Source organism: Pinus tabuliformis, chromosome 2_2, assembly GCF_031772625.1.
Source record: "Pinus tabuliformis cultivar Carrire ecotype Pingquan chromosome 2_2, CPIR1, whole genome shotgun sequence".
NCBI classification, from domain to species: Eukaryota; Viridiplantae; Streptophyta; class Pinopsida; order Pinales; family Pinaceae; genus Pinus; species Pinus tabuliformis.
Genome location: NC_142300.1, coordinates 1232050277 through 1232068121, shown reverse-complemented (window position 1 = coordinate 1232068121; position 17845 = coordinate 1232050277). Strand labels below are relative to the sequence as shown.

General features: G+C 39.0%; 1 protein-coding gene across 2 annotated transcripts in view; it reads right to left on the bottom strand.

Annotated features, from left to right (window-relative positions):
* Positions 1 to 17845, bottom strand: part of EMB2763 (ribonuclease II family protein) — a 253929-nt gene that overhangs the window by 191285 nt on the left and 44799 nt on the right. For both annotated transcript variants that reach the window (XM_089406033.1, XM_089406032.1), the window contains exons 3-4: positions 711 to 848; positions 376 to 533 (exon numbers count right to left, since the gene is read on the bottom strand). In XM_089406033.1, the coding sequence (XP_089262159.1) occupies positions 376 to 533; positions 711 to 848 (296 nt within the window). The remainder of the gene's footprint in view (positions 1 to 375; positions 534 to 710; positions 849 to 17845) is intronic.

The window sequence follows — 17845 nt, the reverse complement described above, 5'->3', positions numbered from 1 at the left end:
TTAACAAGAGTTAACCCATCCATAGGTATACTGTTTACATGACTAAAATGCTATAATTTTACATTTGCACCTTTTTCAGATTTAGCTCTAGGTATATATACTTTGGTTTTTGGAAAGGTAAAAATTAGTGAATGGTGGCATGGAAGGCATCCAACTGAAGAAGAAATGCCCTGTCTAAAGCTCTTAACTATGTTCCATTAACATAATTTCTTGAATAATGGCTTCTTATATTTACTTAAGATTTCTTTATGGGTGCTTTTATTAGTCCAGACTAGATGCCCCATATTTTCTCTAGTCAACTAAGAAATCATCAACTAATTATTGTGAATGAATAAAAATCAAGTTTTTCAGTGGCAAGAAATATAAAATACTTACTTGTGATGTTCATTTGCAAAGACAAAATAATGCCGTGTTGGATCACTGCAAAGCGTGCGAACCCTGTTATATACAGACATGTTCTTATTTTTTACTTCTTCGAGTACAACTGAAAGAACAACCACATCATTGATGACCGTGTTCTCCAGGAGGTCAATCTGTTAGGCCAGTTTGTCATAAATTAAACAGAATAAAATTATCAGATTCACAAATAACAATTTAAATGTAGGTCTCCCCCACCAGAGAGCTATAAAAACACATTATGAAAAACTGACATTATAAATTAGTAAATTACAGATTAATTAACATCAAGTGGAATTTGCAAGGGAAAATACCTGATTGAGTACTACATTGGTGTCAAGAATCAATACAAGAGAGGCTGACTGACTAATGCGGGCAGTCGATAGATCACATGCTTCGCACATAAGAGCTCCACAGTATATATCATCTCGGAGATAGTGCTCTCTTACCACCTGGAAAACATGCTCCCAAAATTCTTATTAGAAGAATCATATTTTCACTGTAACCTTGCTGAACTAAAGCCAAGTATCTGAGGAAATACTGAGATGTTCAAGCACAGAAACAAAATTTTCAAAATTCAATATTTTCAATCAAAGATTGATTAAATTTGAACCTCAACGTTGATTAAATTTGAATCTTGGCTTTGATTAAAAGAAAGAGGATCCTACATTGAACAGGTGCAAAGGACATTAAAATAAAGCATTTAGTGCTCCAGTGTGAAGAAATGGCGGGGCTGGTTCAGCAGGTATATCTAAAAGACTGCATACTTTTTTCTCATCGAAATCTTTGAAGGAAAGGTTTGATCAATAGAGATCTTGGATCGGTCTAGAAGAAGTTTCAGATCATAATCCAGTTCTGTTTCAGATTGACCCAGGGTCTGTCAAGCCACCAGGGCCTTTCAAGTCCAACTATGCTTGGCTCCAGGAAGAGGAATTCCGAAGGATTGTGCAGGTGAATTGGGGACCATTTAATCCAAACCTGGCAGAATCTGCTATGTCCTATTTTGTGGAAAATCTGAAGAGAATAAAGCAACTGGTTGTTTGAGTGGTACAGGATTCAAAGGAATGACAACAGGGCAGCTCTTCTCAGGTCGGAAAAGAAAGGTTGAAAGGATGTACTTGAGCAACAGTTCTGGAGTTTCCTCAGAGTCAGAACTGGAGAGCTAAGAGGTTTGGAAGAGCAGAAGGCTCGATTGCTCGTGATTGAGGAAATGTCATTGCATTTAAGGAGCAGAGACACTAAAAGAAGGAGATAGCAATTCAATATTCTTCCATAAATTTGCAGAACACAGAAGAGTTGTAAATACTATTTGGGATCTAGAAAGTCAGAATTGTTCTAAAATTAAATCATTTAATGGTTTGTCAGAGGCACGGGTAGTTGTTAAGAATAAAACATAGATATAAATAATGTAAATATAAATAATAATAACACATCATAAATAATGATTAATTAGTAATTAGTTAATGAAGAGGTATGTCCCTAAGGACATGACCGTTCATAAAGGGACACCTGCCTAGGGTATATAAGCAGGCCGTCACTCTCATTTGTAACATCATTCTCATTCATACATTTTAATATATATTCTTGTATCTTCAATGCAGACCTTCATATTCCAAATCTTCTGGAGTATTTAACTTCTCAGTATACGAACATTGGTCGTTACATTGGTATCAGAACATTCCTCTGAGTATACGAACTTTGTTCGTTACATTGGTATCAAAGCATTCCTCTGAGTATACGAGCATTGTTCGTTACAGTAGCTTACTTTGAAAACTTGTTTAAAGAAACTGTGAATAGATATGTCGATCAAATGCAGATTGTGAGGTTATTCATCCTTTCTTTGATCCTGAAGCAAGCGAGCAGGTTGGAGGTGTTGCTCAGATTCAAAATGTCAAGGCCCAGATGGGTGGACAAGTGGAGTTCTACCTGGGCTTTTCTGATCTTTCAGGAGCATGTTTGGTCAGAGTAGTGGAAGAGTCCCATCGGATGGGAAGAATCTCTGGGGCAGTTAGTGCTACATTTGAATTAATTCCCAAAAATTCCCATCCTTCTTCCTTTGGGGATTTCAGGCCTATATACCTGTGCAATTTGATCTATAAACTAATTGCTGAAATCATAGCTTGCCAATTGAAGAAGGTGTTATCAGAGTGCATCTCAAAGGAGCAATTTGGCTTCCTATTTAATAGGCATTTTAGACGTTATTGGCTCTGGTCAGGAGGGATTACACTCCATAAAGTTAAAAACTACCTGCAGTCATCATGAAGATTGATCTAGCAAAGGAATATGACAGAGTAAACTGGACATTCCTGCATTTGGTTTTGTTACAGATTGTACTTGATCTGCACGTGGTTAACTAGATTATGAGTCATATATTTTCGGCAAATTATATTGTTCTAGTGAATGGGTCTCCATCAAGACTCTTTAAGGCATCACATGGTATGTGTCAAGGGTGTCCACTTTCTCCCTTTCTGTTCCTGTCAGCTAAGTCACCAGATTCGGCGAACAAAATCGTTGAGGTTTGAAATTCGCCGAATTTGAAAGGAAAACGAATTTAATCGTTCGAGTTCGCCGAATTTAAATTCGGCAAACTCAAACTTAATGACGAATTCGAATTTTTTGGCGAATAAAATCGTTGAAGTTCGTTTGCGGTTCGAAAAAATTCGTTTAGGGTTGAAAAAAATTCGTTGAAGTTCGTTTTTTACGCGCGTTTTACCAAATGAACAGTCTACGGGTTTCATTGTTTGCCGGGTTTCATTGTTTGCCGGGCTTCATTGTTTGCCGGGTTTCATTGCGCGGGTTTCATTGTTTGCTAATCGCAACTTCGCCGGAGGGTTTCATTGTCTCAACGTTACGTTTGAAATAAGATGACGTGTCCCTCAACGTGGCATATGATTTAGATGGCGGGTTTAATTTCAATATTTAATATGTTTTACATTTCTGTGACAGTTGCCGGCGGTTGAGGCGACGGTCCTTACTTCTCTCACGTATTTATAAACTCAATTTCACTGTAAACTCTTTTTCTTGATAATAAACATAGGGGATGGTATGCCGTTTGAGTTTTAAAAATATTTTATTTTTCATACCCTACATTGACCAAATACACGGCCGGTTCCTATCCACCTTAGTAACTTCACGTTTATTAAAAAAAATATTAAATCAATTAAGTGAAAGTAATAGTTGAGAAATTTGGACACATTGTGGACCTATTTTTATGTTCCAAAACATTTAACGCGTTTCTCCTGGTTTATTATTACTGGATAAGGTGGAACCAAATTGTAAGCCCCAATGTTACATGATTTTTGAAAAGTGGCGGACCTTAAGAAGTTGTGGCTCTTTATTTTTAATTAAGATACACTTCTATATGCATAACTCATATGTACAGAAAACGGTAAAGCAAAGGGAATCTATTTCTAATTTTATCCAGATGTACCATTTGGCAGTATTGAAGAAGTTGATACAAGCTAAGTCATTGTTCAATTTAGTTGTTTTATGATTTCATAAGAAGAATACTATTATACTACATCACTGTCATATGAAAATTCTAAACTGTTATGCCAACAATCCTTTTGAAAATGCTCAACTTTTCTAGCCTCTGTTCTCTTGCTAAGCCAAAAATTTATTTGAATTTGACTTTAAATTGATTATATATATATATATATATATATATATATACATCACTGTCATATGAAAATTCTAAACTGTTATGCCAACAATCCTTTTGAAAATGCTCAACTTTTCTAGCCTCTGTTCTCTTGCTAAGCCAAAAATTTATTTGAATTTGACTTTAAATTGATTTTATATATATATATATATATATATATTTTTCTATGTTGCCAGGAAACGTGGGTTCGGGGACGGGTACAAGAGAGGGGACGGGGACGGGTACGCCATTTTTCGAAACAGGGTGCGTGGGTTCGTTGAGGGTATATATATATATATATATATTTTATAAATTATAATATATATGAATTTGTATATTTTCAACTTTAAACAAGAAAATTAAAATATTTATGATTTAAACTTTAAATATTTAAACATGCACATCATTGAACATTGAACATTCACAATGAAATTTCAAAATTTCTAGTTTGATATCAAGTGCAAATTGGAGTTTACATATTAATAAGAATCATGATATATGTCCATTGTCATACTACATTCAAAATTTGTCTTAAGGCATCTCCAAACAAGAACTAGGAAATTTTAAAATACTAAAATAAAAATATCTAATAGTGAACAATGGCTTCCTCAAGCGATGTCATCAACATCACTCAGATCTTCAGTTAGCATGCTCTCCAAGTAGGGATCACTCTCATCTTGAGGCTCTTGCTCATCCATAGCAATTGGAAGTAGCTCAATAAGGCCATCTGGTTGTATCTCCTCGTCCACACACATAGCATCGTTTGTGTATTGGTCCCATCCCTTGAAAGGACCCTCGTATCCAGGGTCTTTTCGAGATATGAGACGAAGTGTGCTATGAACGTACACTAAGTTCTCTGCCTTCTTTGAGCCCAACATATTTCTCTTTACTAAATGGATAAAGGCATAAGTACTCCAATTCCTCTCGCAAGATGAAGAACTAGCTACCTAGAATATTAGGGGAAGCCCATTAAATTAATTAAAAAATAAAATATAAAAACTAAAAGAACCCCAAAGAACCCAAAAGAACCTGATTTTGGCATTCCAAGTACCCATCATCAGGGTTCTCTGTACCCGTCAAGACAAAAGAACCCAATTTTTTTTAATGAAGAACCTGGTTCTTCATAGAAGAACCCGGTTCTTATGGGTTCTTCTCAGAAGCACCCGAACCCGAATCCGGTACTTGGGGACGAGAACCCGGGATGGGTTCGAGAACCCCACCCCTGGGTTCAGGAACCCATGCAACAGATATTTTTCGAATTTCTATATGTCGAACTTTATTGACAAAATTTTAGTTGCCGAACTTTATTCGAATTTCATGGTCGCCGAACTCGAATTCAAACACGAACCTGGTGACTTAGCCTGTCAGTAACAGAAGCTTTGGGCAGGTTGATCATCTCAGCAAGACTTGAATGAGCCATTAAGTGGATAAGAGTGGCAGATGATGCAAGCTTAATGCATCTTCTTTTAGTTGATGATTTGTTGTTGTTTAGAGAAGTTTCAAAATGAGAATGGAGAACTTTTGAGGAAATTCTTTTAAGTGTTTTTCTCAGCAACAGCTATGGTTATCAGCAGTGTTTGATAACATCAGCAAAAAATCACGATTTTCCGTTAAATCAGTGATTTTTTCTGCCTCCTGCGCCCAAAAATCGTGATTTTTCCAACTTTGAAAAAATCATGATTTTGGGGGAAAATTTGTGCCACGATATAAAAAATCGCCAAGTGGCAAGCCCACAGGGTTTTGAAGTAAGTTTTGGGTTTTCCTTGCCCATTTTGGTTTTTTTGCTATTGGAGAAGGAAGGAAGAGAGATTGTGGTAATCTTCAAGGAGGGATTGAGGGCCAAACAACCATTATCATCACCAACAAACTTCTTTTTGTGGATCAAAGGTTCAAAGATCATTTGCCAAATCAGCCAGACATGCTTCTCGTCTTCCATTCACAAGTATGTTCTTAAATACCTCCATGTTAATGATTTTTCCATACCTTTAGGCATATGCTTGCTTGTTAGATTTTACCCGAACCTAGCACCGAATACTTATTCCAAGCAATTTATTACTGAACAAATACACCGCTAAGCTCCTAACACATAAAATTCAGAAGTGTTGAGATTGTAACTTGGAAGCTGATTTTGCATGGATCAGGTGCCATGACATGCAGCAAGTCACCTTAATTATCTCCTACGATAGTTTATTAATGAATTTCCTCAGTGAAGACTTTACACGGCAATTTAATTTAATTGTTGGATATTTTTTTATAAAAAGGGAAAATAAATCAACAACAAATTAAGTCGTAGCCGTTGATCTCAATAAGGTGAGATCTAATCTCAACCATTGAGATTAGGGATTTCGCTTGAGATTAGGGTTTGAAACTTTGATCTTTTTAATAGGAGGTTCAACCCAAAGGAGATGCACATTCGATTTGGCACGAGTAGGGATTCATTGGAGTGTAGTGTTTGGCAGTGAGAGCGAGAAAAGGCTAGATCGAGCTAGCTAGACCGAGATCAAGGCAAGTGAGATCAACAAAGAGGCTGAGTTTTCTCTTTGGCTGAGAGGCCGAGTTTCCTTGTACGAGAAGTTTTCCATTGGGCCGCACATGTGGATCGTACAAGAGCCAAGTGAGAGAAAGAGGGCTGAGATCTTTTGTTGGGTATTTGTCGAAGCAAATTCTTTTGTAACTACTATAAGAGAATATTTCCCCTGAAGCTGAATAAGAAGCCCAACATTCGCTGGTTTTCCGCACACTAGGGTTTCTAGGGTATATCTATGCTATTTTATGTTGCATGTGATTGGTTTTGAGTATTTTTACTTGAGTCGTTTATTTGGTTAAAAACCCATAATTATTACAAATCAGATTAGAAAGCATTGTTTATTTCAAATATGTGATTATTTGTTGACACATTAAATTTGTAACTGTGTTTAAAGAAATTAACATAGTTTTAGGACAACAACAAAAATTAGATTTTAGTTTTCAATCTCTTCGAGAGTTTTATTCTACAATGGCTACCAGTGTACAATATGAGGATGGGCTTGAGGGTTCTTCGAACTATCTACAGTGGAAGGTTTGAATCTCAGTCGTTCTCAAGGAGAACAAGTTGTGGAATTTCGTCAATACAATAGTGGTTCCACCAGCAAATGATCCAATTGCTCTTGATCTACATGAGGTCAAGGAGACCAAGGCGTGGAGGATTATTCTCAATGAGGTTAAAGATCATCTCATACCCATCTTTCAAAAAAGGACATTGCAAAGAAGATGTGGGATGTGCTCACGAAGCTATATCAATGTTAGTATCAAAGTCGAAAGATGATGCTCAAAGACAAGGAGCATGGCACAAGAATGTCCAAGGGCGAGTGCATGAAATCTTATTTGTCCAAGCTGACACAAGTCAAGGATGAATTGGTTGTTGTCAGAGAGACAATTGCTAAGGAGGAGCTAGTGCGTATAGCCTTGAATAGCTTTTTGAAGCACTGGGAGATCTTTGGCAAGTGTGTTATGGGTCGGGATCACCTACTCGACAAGGCGAGGCTTTGGAATGATTTCATCCAAGAAAGGATCTGAGAAAGTGGTTAGAGAGGAGATCAAAGGAAGACGTTCAAAGAAGATGAGAACATTGACTGGCAAGCAAGGGTAAGCAGAAGGCCAAGAAAGGGCCAAGCGAGGGGTCCTCTTCCAAGGGTGAGAAGAAGAAGGATCCAAGCAAGGTTAAATGATTTGCATGCCATCAGTTGGGTCACTATGCTAACCAATGCTCGAATAAGAAGGGAAAGCAGAAGAAGCATGTTGTTGTTACCGCATAGGCGGACGAGTTTGCAACACCATTCAAGAATAAGTTTTCACTCATTGTATGTCTCTCGAGAGAAGTTGCCACTAGCGTGTGGTACATTGACAGTGGGGCATCTTGCCACATGACAAGAGTCAAAGAGTTTTTCACCAGTTTGAAAGAGGAGGAGTTAGATTTCCACATAGAGGTTGGAGATGATGCCAAGTACCATCCAGCTGGTATTGGCACAATCAAGTTTTAAAGGGAGTCTGGCAAACCCTTGTTGGTGGAAGATGTATTGTATGTTCTGGGTATGACAAAGAACTTGATCTCAGTTGCTACCTTAGAGGACAAGGATTACATTGTAACTTTGAGGAGGGTAAAGTGTATATTCAAAAAAAACTCCAAGACGGCGAAAGTAATAGGGGTCAAGAAGGGAAACTTGTTTCAATTGCTATTTGAGCCAGCACATGCATTGGTATGTCGTAGCAGAGGGCTGGGAGAATTATGGCACAAAAGGATGGCTCATCTTCATCATGGAGCACTTGATGTGCTCAAGGAGATAGTGGTGAGGCTATCAGAACTGAAGGTCGAGCAGCATCAGCTTGGAGATGCTACCAAGTACCATGCAGTCGGTATTGGCACCGTCCAGTTTTAAAGAGAGTCTGGCAAACCCTTGGTGCTGGAGGACATGTTGTATGTTTCGGATATGACAAAGAACCTGATCTCAGTTACTACCTTGGAGGAAAAGGTTTGCATTGTGACCTTTGAGGAGGGTAAAGTGTATGACAGCGAAAGTAATAGGGCTCACGAAGGGAAACTTGTTTTGGTTGCAGTTTGAGCCAACGCGTGCATTGGTATGTTGTAGCAAAGAGTTGGGAAAGTTATGGCACGGGAGGATGGCTCATCTTCATCATGGAGCAATTAATGTGCTCAAAGAGAAAGTGATGGGGTTGTCAGTACTAGTGTTATCAGGACCGGACTGAACCGCATTGACTCTGTCGGCCTGACCGGTTTGAGGCCAAAATCAGTTCGGACTAGTGACCTAGACCGTTTTTGGCCAGTTCGGTACCGAACTGGCCTTTTTTTCATTGAACCCGCTGATTCGGTATTGAACCAGCCGATTTGTACATTTCTGCCAAGGACCCTTTGAACGCATTTTTCTTTTCAAAAAACAATGATTTATGACAGGGGAAGCCTAGTATTTGACCATATTTCCCTACTAATGCTATGCAAATCATGGTAATGTTAAATTCTTAAAGTAAAAGTGACATTCTCCTTTATCTTTCATTTTCATCATTTTACTTAAATTTTTAACATTACCATGAAATGACTCAGGATGTTTGAGGGTGGTTCTGACCTCATTGGATTTCATATGGAGAAAGTAGAATTTTAGATCTCACACAAATCTAACAGACTTAACAGTTTTCCAAGATCTCGAGATTGGGGGGATTGCAACGTTACATTGGATTTTGTCATGTAAGAGGGTGTGGAACTAGTAATAAATCAAGAGCACCAAGCCCCCTATGTACCTTGATTTTATGGCATTGGTTGTTGAATTCCTCTATCATGAGCCTACTAAAAAAAGTACCCATCACTCAAACAAAATCTTGACTTGACATGTGATGCTTTTTCTATCTTATTTTAATGCTTAGAGGGTGATATTGATGACGAAGATCCCAATATAGGCAATGGTTTTGATGATATGTAGGTATTTGTTGTAGCAAAAAAAAAAATTGGATGCTAGAGGCCATGTGGAGCTTGTTTGCTGATGTATTGTCAGTTTAGAGATGGATTGCACTCGGTGCTATTTTGGTTATGTGCACCCTTACATGCTATATAAATGAGAACTTTTTCTTATTTGTGTATAAATGGTTTGGATTCATATGGAAGCACATGAATATATATGTTTTTCTTTAAAATATGAATATTTTATGCTTTTTGGTTGACCGGTTTTTTGTTCTGGTTTTTTTACTGGTTTGTCTGGTTCTGACCGATTCCCAGTCCAGAGGGTCCACTGGTTCAATGATCGATCTGGTTCTGATAACTATGGCCAGCACTGAAGGTCGAGTAGCATGAGGTGTGTAAGGTCGAGCAGCATGGGCTTGGAGGTGATGCCAAGTACCATCTAGCTGGTATTGGCACCGTCAAGTTTCAAAGCGAGTATGGACAACCCTTGCTAGTGGAAGAGGTGTTGTATATTTCAAGTATGACAAAGAACCTGAACTCAGTTGCTACCTTGGAGAACAAGGATTACAATGTGACCTTTGAGGAGGGTAAATTGTATATTCGGCCCAAGAACTCCAAGACAACCAAAGTAATAGGGGTCAGGAACAGAAACTTGTTTCGATTGCAGTTTGAGCAAGTGCATGCATTGGTATGCTATAGCAAAGGGCTGGGAGAATTATGGCACAAGAGGATGGCTCATCTTCATCATGAAGCACTAAATGTGCTCAAGGAGACGATGTCGGGGCTACCAAAATTGAAGGTCAGGGAGCATGAGGTGTTTTTTGACCAACGACAAAGGTCCAAAGGGATTTTGAATCCCGTACACTCAGACGTGTGTGGGCCCATGTCAACATTATCCTTGAGTGGGTGCCAGTATTATGTGACCTTCATTGACACCTTATACAAGAATACCTAGATCTATTTCATGAAAAATGAGGACGGGGCCTATAGCAAATTCAAGGAGTTCAAGGCTCTAGTTGAGAATCAGATAGGCTCCAGGGAGAAGGATCAAGACATTGAGGTCCAATAATGGAGGCGAGTACATCTCGAATGCCTTCAAGGACTTATGTGCTCAGGAAGGTATCAAGGAGTTGATTATTCAATACAACCCTCAGCAGAATGGGGTTGCAAAGCAGAAAAACAAGGCTATAGTTGGAGCAGCCAAGGCCATGCTCCATGACTAGGATCTGCCTTTGTTTTTATGGGCAGAGGCTTGCAACATTGTTGTATACTTGCAGAATAGAAGCCCACACAAAGTGTTGGGCAGATTGACACCAAAGGAGGCATTTACAAGGAAGAAACCAGATTTGGGACACATTCGCATCTTTGGGTGCTTTGTATATTGCCATGTTCCTGAGGAGAAAAGGACCAAGTTGGAGGCTACTATAAAGAAAGGTATCCTTGTGGGGTACAATGAGACTTCAAAATCCTATTGTGTTTACATTCCTGCTCTCAAGAAGACAGTAGTGCATAGGGATGTGAAGTTTGAAGAAGAGAGGGCTCTTCGGAAGTCTGGTAGCATGAGTTCTTCTACAATTGAGGTTTAGGAGTAGGCACCAAAGGTTGAGTCAGCGCATATTCCTCTAACTACAGTCACGCAGGTTGGTGAGCAGAGCGAGCAGGCCAAGCAGAGAGATTAGGATGAGGAACAAGGGATTCCTCACATCCAGCCCCAGACTCCAGGTGTTATGAACTTAAAGTCATAACAAATTAAATAAAAGATTAAAATATTAAAGTATTATTTAAATAAATAAATTATTAATTATAATCAGTTAATTAACAAATAATTAGTTAAATGAAGAGACATCAGCCCCAAGGGACATGTCTCTCTGATCAGGCATGGCCAGTCAACTCCTATTTAAGGAGCACCGCCTTAGCGTTGTAATCATCATTCAATTTTTATCAAATATATATATATATATATATATATTACATTCAAAATCTTATCTGAATCTTACTATCACTTATAGCGAATTAAATATATTGCTAACAGTGGTATCAGAGTAGGTTCGATCTTCCTGCCTACATCGTGTTCGTTTCGCTACGCCTGCGCCGGTTGTTACCTTCATTTATTCTGTCCACATCGTGACACTCTACCCGTGCCATCTCCTCATTGTTCCGTTGTCACCATCCGCCGTATAAAAAAAATTACCACATCCACAATCTCTCCTCTGTTGCACCCTCCTCGTTGTATCCCAACGTCCCTGTCCAACTGCATCTTGTTTCATGCTGTCAGCCACCTATCCCTTTTTCTCAACACCATCCCAGCCTCCCAGCCAATCCATATCACCAACTCGGACTCTACCGACTGCTACCAGCTCTCAGCTAACAGCTACCTGAACTCCACGCTGATATACCGTCTGACTGTTGTGCCGCCTTTCAATGTCGACCCTTGTCCCTGCATCCACAACCCAACACTCGTTGCGTTGTTTCCTATCCTTCGTCGTCGTCACCGTCCTCTGCGTAAGGGTAATTCTGGTCGCCATCGAATTCTGTCGTCACTCCCGATCATCTGCCTCCACCACTGACTATCCTGTCGTTGGTCGTTATAGCCACGGAGTTGTCGACATCTGCCACAGTCAGCCAATTAGTAGGGTCAACGTGACCATTTGGCGAAGGGGCGTGACTGTCCAAGCAGAAAAAAAATCCGTCGTGTTAATTAAATATACGCATACGTATATATAATATATACATATATTTAATTAAATTATATATAATTAAAACTATATATAATTATAATTACATATATGCACATAACCTTGATAAATTAATATCTTTTAACTAATTACAACAACAACAACAAAATTTGGGTCTTCAAAAAAAAAATCAGAACAAAATGACAAACAACAAAAATGACATTATGAAGAAGATCCAAGAAGACATCAGTAAGCTATGCAAACACATGGATAACATCGAAAAGTCAATCAATAAGCAGGACCACATGGCCAACGAGATCTTCTTAAAAAGCTGGATGAACCGGCACTCCGGAGAGATCGATCCACCTTAAGCTACACAAAGCCCCAAGACTCCAGAAGGGGAAACTTCCCTAGAGCAGGGCTTCATGAGGCGTGAGAAGCAACAAATACCCCAAATTCACTTTGAAGGGAGCCAATATTATATGCATTCTCCCGGAAAGAACCATCTTAAAATCAAAAATGAATTACCGAAGTATGATGGAAAAACTTTAAAGGCGCCGTCATATGGGTAAATAAGATGGATGCAATTTTTCTAGCAAACCCTCCACTCGGTGAACAAGAAAAAGTCGTCCCACTTACTTAAAAGCAAAAGCGTACGATTGGTTTTTGTGGTGGTCCTCTAAATGCACGAGTTGCTCATTCAATTGGCAAAACCTTAAAAGCGCTCTGTTAAAAAGGTTTCATGATGAAGAGGAGGATGATGTCTATGAGAGATTTGTTCACCTGAAGCAAAAAGGATCAGTGAGTGAATACACTCACAAGTGGGAAGTGTTAGCAATAAGGCAGAGAGGGTTTTCAGACGAGGAGCTGCTAAAAATGTACCGTTGTGGCTTTAAAGATTATATCCGCGAAGAATTAGAATTGCATAAACCTAAAACTATTAAGGAGGCCAGACATGCATCCATAATTATCGAGCGAAAATATAAACTTCACAAAACACCATATGTCAATAACGACAGGACTAATAGCCAATTCAAAGGAAAGGCGGGTAAAACCGCGTCAGAGAATACTAGTAAGTACGTTCCACCACCCTTACGAAGTGAAGGAAAACAACAATTTAATGTTGAAAGAAAAAAAGATGGCAAATGCTGGAAGTGTGGAGACAAGTATCATCCAGGACACAAATGCGCAACACAAAAATTGTACAATTGTGAAGCTAAGCAAGAAGAGGAATCCTCAGAAGATAGCTCCGACGAAGAGGAAAATGAAGAAAATGCAAACCCTAGTCCAGAATCAAAAGACGAGATGCCACGAATTTCCATAGCAGCCATCACAGGGATAGCTCAACCACAAACACTGAAGCTTAAAGGTTACATCAAGAAGAAAAGCATTATTGTGATGGTGGACTCAAGAAGTACGCACAACTTTGTAGATGTCAATGTTGCAAAAAGATTGAACATCTTTGCTTACCCAATAGCAGACTTAAAAGTTATGGTAGCAGATGGAAAACAAATAGATGGAGTTGGCAAGTGCCATAAAGTTAAGTTGCAATTAAGCAACTATGCAATAGAGTCCAGTTTTTATACGGTTCCCCTAGGAGGAGTAGATGTTGTTTTAGGTGTACAATGGTTAAGAACACTAGGCACTTATTCAGCAAATCACATAAAACAATTCATTAAATTCAAATGGGATGGACGGAAATATCAGTTGTTCGGTTTTCAGGCACCACCAACACAAGTCATCTCTGCTCAACAAATGAAGAAGCTTATTTGCAAGGGGGCACCAGCGTTTGTCGCGCAATGTCAACACTTGGAATTATTATCAACAGAAGGGACTCATCAAACATCACAGATTTCATCCTTGATCCAAAGATACGAGAAGGTTTTCCAAGATCTACCAATGAAGTTACCCCCAGAAAGGCAAATTGAACACATTATCAAAGTCAAAACCGACTCAACTCCAGTTAATATCAATCCATACCGTTATCCCCATCACCACAAGACAGAAATAGAGCGCTTAATTCAAGACCTGCTGAAGCATGGAATCATTACGAAGAGTACAAGTCCATACGTTGCACCCGTAGTATTGGTCAGGAAGAAGGATGGATCTTTCCGATTATGTATAGATTACAGAGGCTTAAATAAAATCACTATTAAGCATAAGTTTCCGATTTCGTTCATTGATGAAATGTTAGATGAATTACATGGTGCAGAATATTTTTCCAAGTTATATCTAAGATCGGGTTACTACCAAATACGAGTAAGGTTAGAAGACATCGAAAAGACAGCATTCAGGACTCATGAAGGGCATTACAAGTTCAAGGTCATGCCATTTGGATTAACAAATGCACCAGCCACCTTCCAAGCCACCATGAATGAGCTCTTTCATCCTTACCTTAGGAAGTTCGTATTAGTTTTCTTCGATGATATTTTAGTGTACAGTAAGACGTGGAAAAAACATCTCAAACATCTAGAAGAAGTGTTGTCTGTTTTGGAAAAGAACCAGTTTTACGCCAAGCTATCAAAATGTACGTTTGGGCATAAGGAAGTTGAATACCTAGGTCATATTATATCAAGGGAAGGAGTCCAACTAGATCCCAACAAAATCAAGGCAATCAGAGAGTGGCCGAAACCCAAGAACATATCTAAGCTAAGGGGATTTTTGGGTTTAACAGGGTATTACATAAGATATATAAAAAACTACGCACAACTGACAACACCCCTAATGAATTTGTTAAAGAAAAATGCTTTTAAATGGGATGACCAAACAGACAAGTGTTTTGAGAAATTAAAGGAAGTGATGTCAACCACACCAGTACTAGCAACTCCTGATTTCTCCAAACCGTTCATGGTCGAATGTGATGCTTCTGGGTTCGGAATTGGCGTTGTACTGATGCAGGACAACCACCCTATAGCATTTGAGAGCAGGAAACTTAATAAACAAGAAGGCTTAAAATCAACATACCAAAAGGAGATGCTCGCCATCATACACGCTTTGACGAAATGGCGCCAATGTTTGCTTGGAAGTAAATTCTCAATCCGAACCGACCATAATAATCTTCAGTACTTACTTCAACAAAAGACATTATCAATAGAACAACAGAAGTGGATGGAGAAGTTGTTAGCTTTCGATTTAGAAATATTACACAAAAAGGGAAAGGAGAATGTCGTAGTTGATGCACTCTCACGTAAGGACGATGATCACACATGTGCCGCCATGATAGTCGTTCAGGAATGGTTGGACGAAATACGAGCCGAATATGCCAAGGATAAGGATTGTGACTCCATGATCAACAATATCAGTCAATATACCAACTTCGAGTGAAAAAATGACATCTTATGGTACAAGGGGAGAATTTATCTAACACCCGCATCCAAATTTAAGGTAAAAATACTAAAGGAGTCTGACAATTCCCCAGCAGCTGGACATGTCGAATTCTACAAAACTTACTACAATGTCTGACAGTGATTCTATTGGAAGGGTATGAGCAAGGAAATTCATAAATATGTTTCAGAATGTGATATTTGTCAAAGAAACAAGAGCAAAAATGTTCCAACTCCAGGGTTGCTACATCCACTACACATTCCAAATCAGAAGTGGGAAGAGATTTCGATGGATTTTATTAAAGGACTACCTGCATCTGACGGAAAGGATAAAATATTTGTAATATTCGACAGGCTCACTAAATATGCCCACTTTATGGCTATTAAAAAGGCTAACACAACCAAACAAATCGTTGATGTGTTTTGTAAAAACATTTACAAACTACACAGGTTCCCTAAGGTCATAGTCAGCGATAGAGATGTAAGGTTTAAAGGGAAATTTTGGAAGGATTTCTGCCATCAAGCAGGAATATCACTTAATATGAGTTCAACCTATCACCCCCAAACTGATGGGCAAACCGAAATCGTTAATAAATGCTTGGAAACATATCTTCGTTGTTTCGTTACAGATAAACAAAACAGATGGACACAGTGGCTACACCTGGCCGAATGGTGGTATAATACCGCATACCACACGTCAGCTAAGATGACACCCTTCCAAGCCCTATATGGTTACGAACCACCCAAGTGGAAAGACTTTGCATTCCTTGATTCTAGGGTACCAGCTGTTAAAGACCACTTAGGAGAAAGTCAAAGAATCATCAACTTACTAAAAGAAAATCTAACCATGGCCCGTAATAGAATGAAACAACAAGCCGACCAACACCGTTCTGAAAGAGAGTTCGAGGAGGGAGATTGGGTCTTTGTTAGACTCCAACCTTATAAGCAACTATCACTAAAACAACAAGGGAAGAATAAATTGTCACCTAAATATTATGGACCATACCAAATAATTAAAAAGATAAGTAGTGTAGCTTATGGGTTAAAGTTACCAGACAATTGCCGAATCCATAATACCTTTCACATATCAAGTCTCAAAAAAGTATTAGGGCAAAATCAAATAGCACAGACAGAAATACCAGAGACTGATGAAGAAGGAAGAATAATCCTTGAACCTGAGGGTATACTTGCTACCCGAGAAAAAGTTTTACGATCTAAGACAATAAAGGAATACCTCATCAAGTGGAAGAGGTTACCAGAGGAAGATTCGTCTTGGGAATCAGAACGTTTCATGCATCAACACCCAGGCCTACCTATGCTTTGAGGACAAATCATCTTAAGGGGAAGGCAATGTTATGAACTTAAAGTCATAACAAATTAAATAAAATATTAAAGTATTATTTAAATAAATAAATTATTAATTATAATCAGTTAATTAACAAATAATTAGTTAAATGAAGAGACATTAGTCCCAAGGGACATGTCTCTCTGATCAGGCATGGCCAATCAACTCCTATTTAAGGAGCACCGCCTCAACCTTGTAATCATCATTCAATTTTTATCAAATATATATATAAATATTACATTCAGAATCTTATCTAAATCTTACTATCAGTTACAGCAAATTAAATATATTGTTAACACCGGGCACAGGGAGGAAGTAGGCCAAGTGGGCAGAGCAAACATTGAGAGAGGCCCAGGAGTATGTTGGTGCTCTGAGATATTCAGTCAAACAAAGCAAGGCTCCTCAACACTATTCCGAGTATATGGCATTGATGAGTGAATTGATTGAGGTTGAACCTGCCAGCTTTCAAGAGGCATCCGAGCATCAGGTGTGGATGGATGCCATGGTGGAAGAATATTCTTCCATCATGAAGAACAATGTATGGGAGGTTGTGCCACGGCCAATGGGCAAGTCAGTGATTGGCTCCAGATGGGTGTACAAGATCAAGCATGCTACGGATGGCAACATGGAGAAGTTCAAAGCCTGCTTTGTGGCTAAGGGCTTTTCACAAAAGGAAGGGATCAATTATGACGAGACCTTCGCTCCAGTAGCCAGATCATCCATCAGGGCTATCATTTCTATAGCAATGTAGATGGGTTGGAGGATTCATCAAATGGACGTGAAGACAACCTTCCTCAACAGTATTATTGAGGAAGAGATCTACATAGAGCAGTCGGAGGGTTTTGAGGTGCATGGGAGGGATTCCCATGTGTGCAGGTTGAAGAGAGCATTGTATGGGCTCAAGTAGGCTCCCTGAGCGTGGTATGTGCAGATTGACAATTACTTGCAAAGCATGGGCTTCACCAAGAGTGAGGCAGACCTGAACCTATACTACATTCAAGTGAAGGGTGAGCCTCTCAT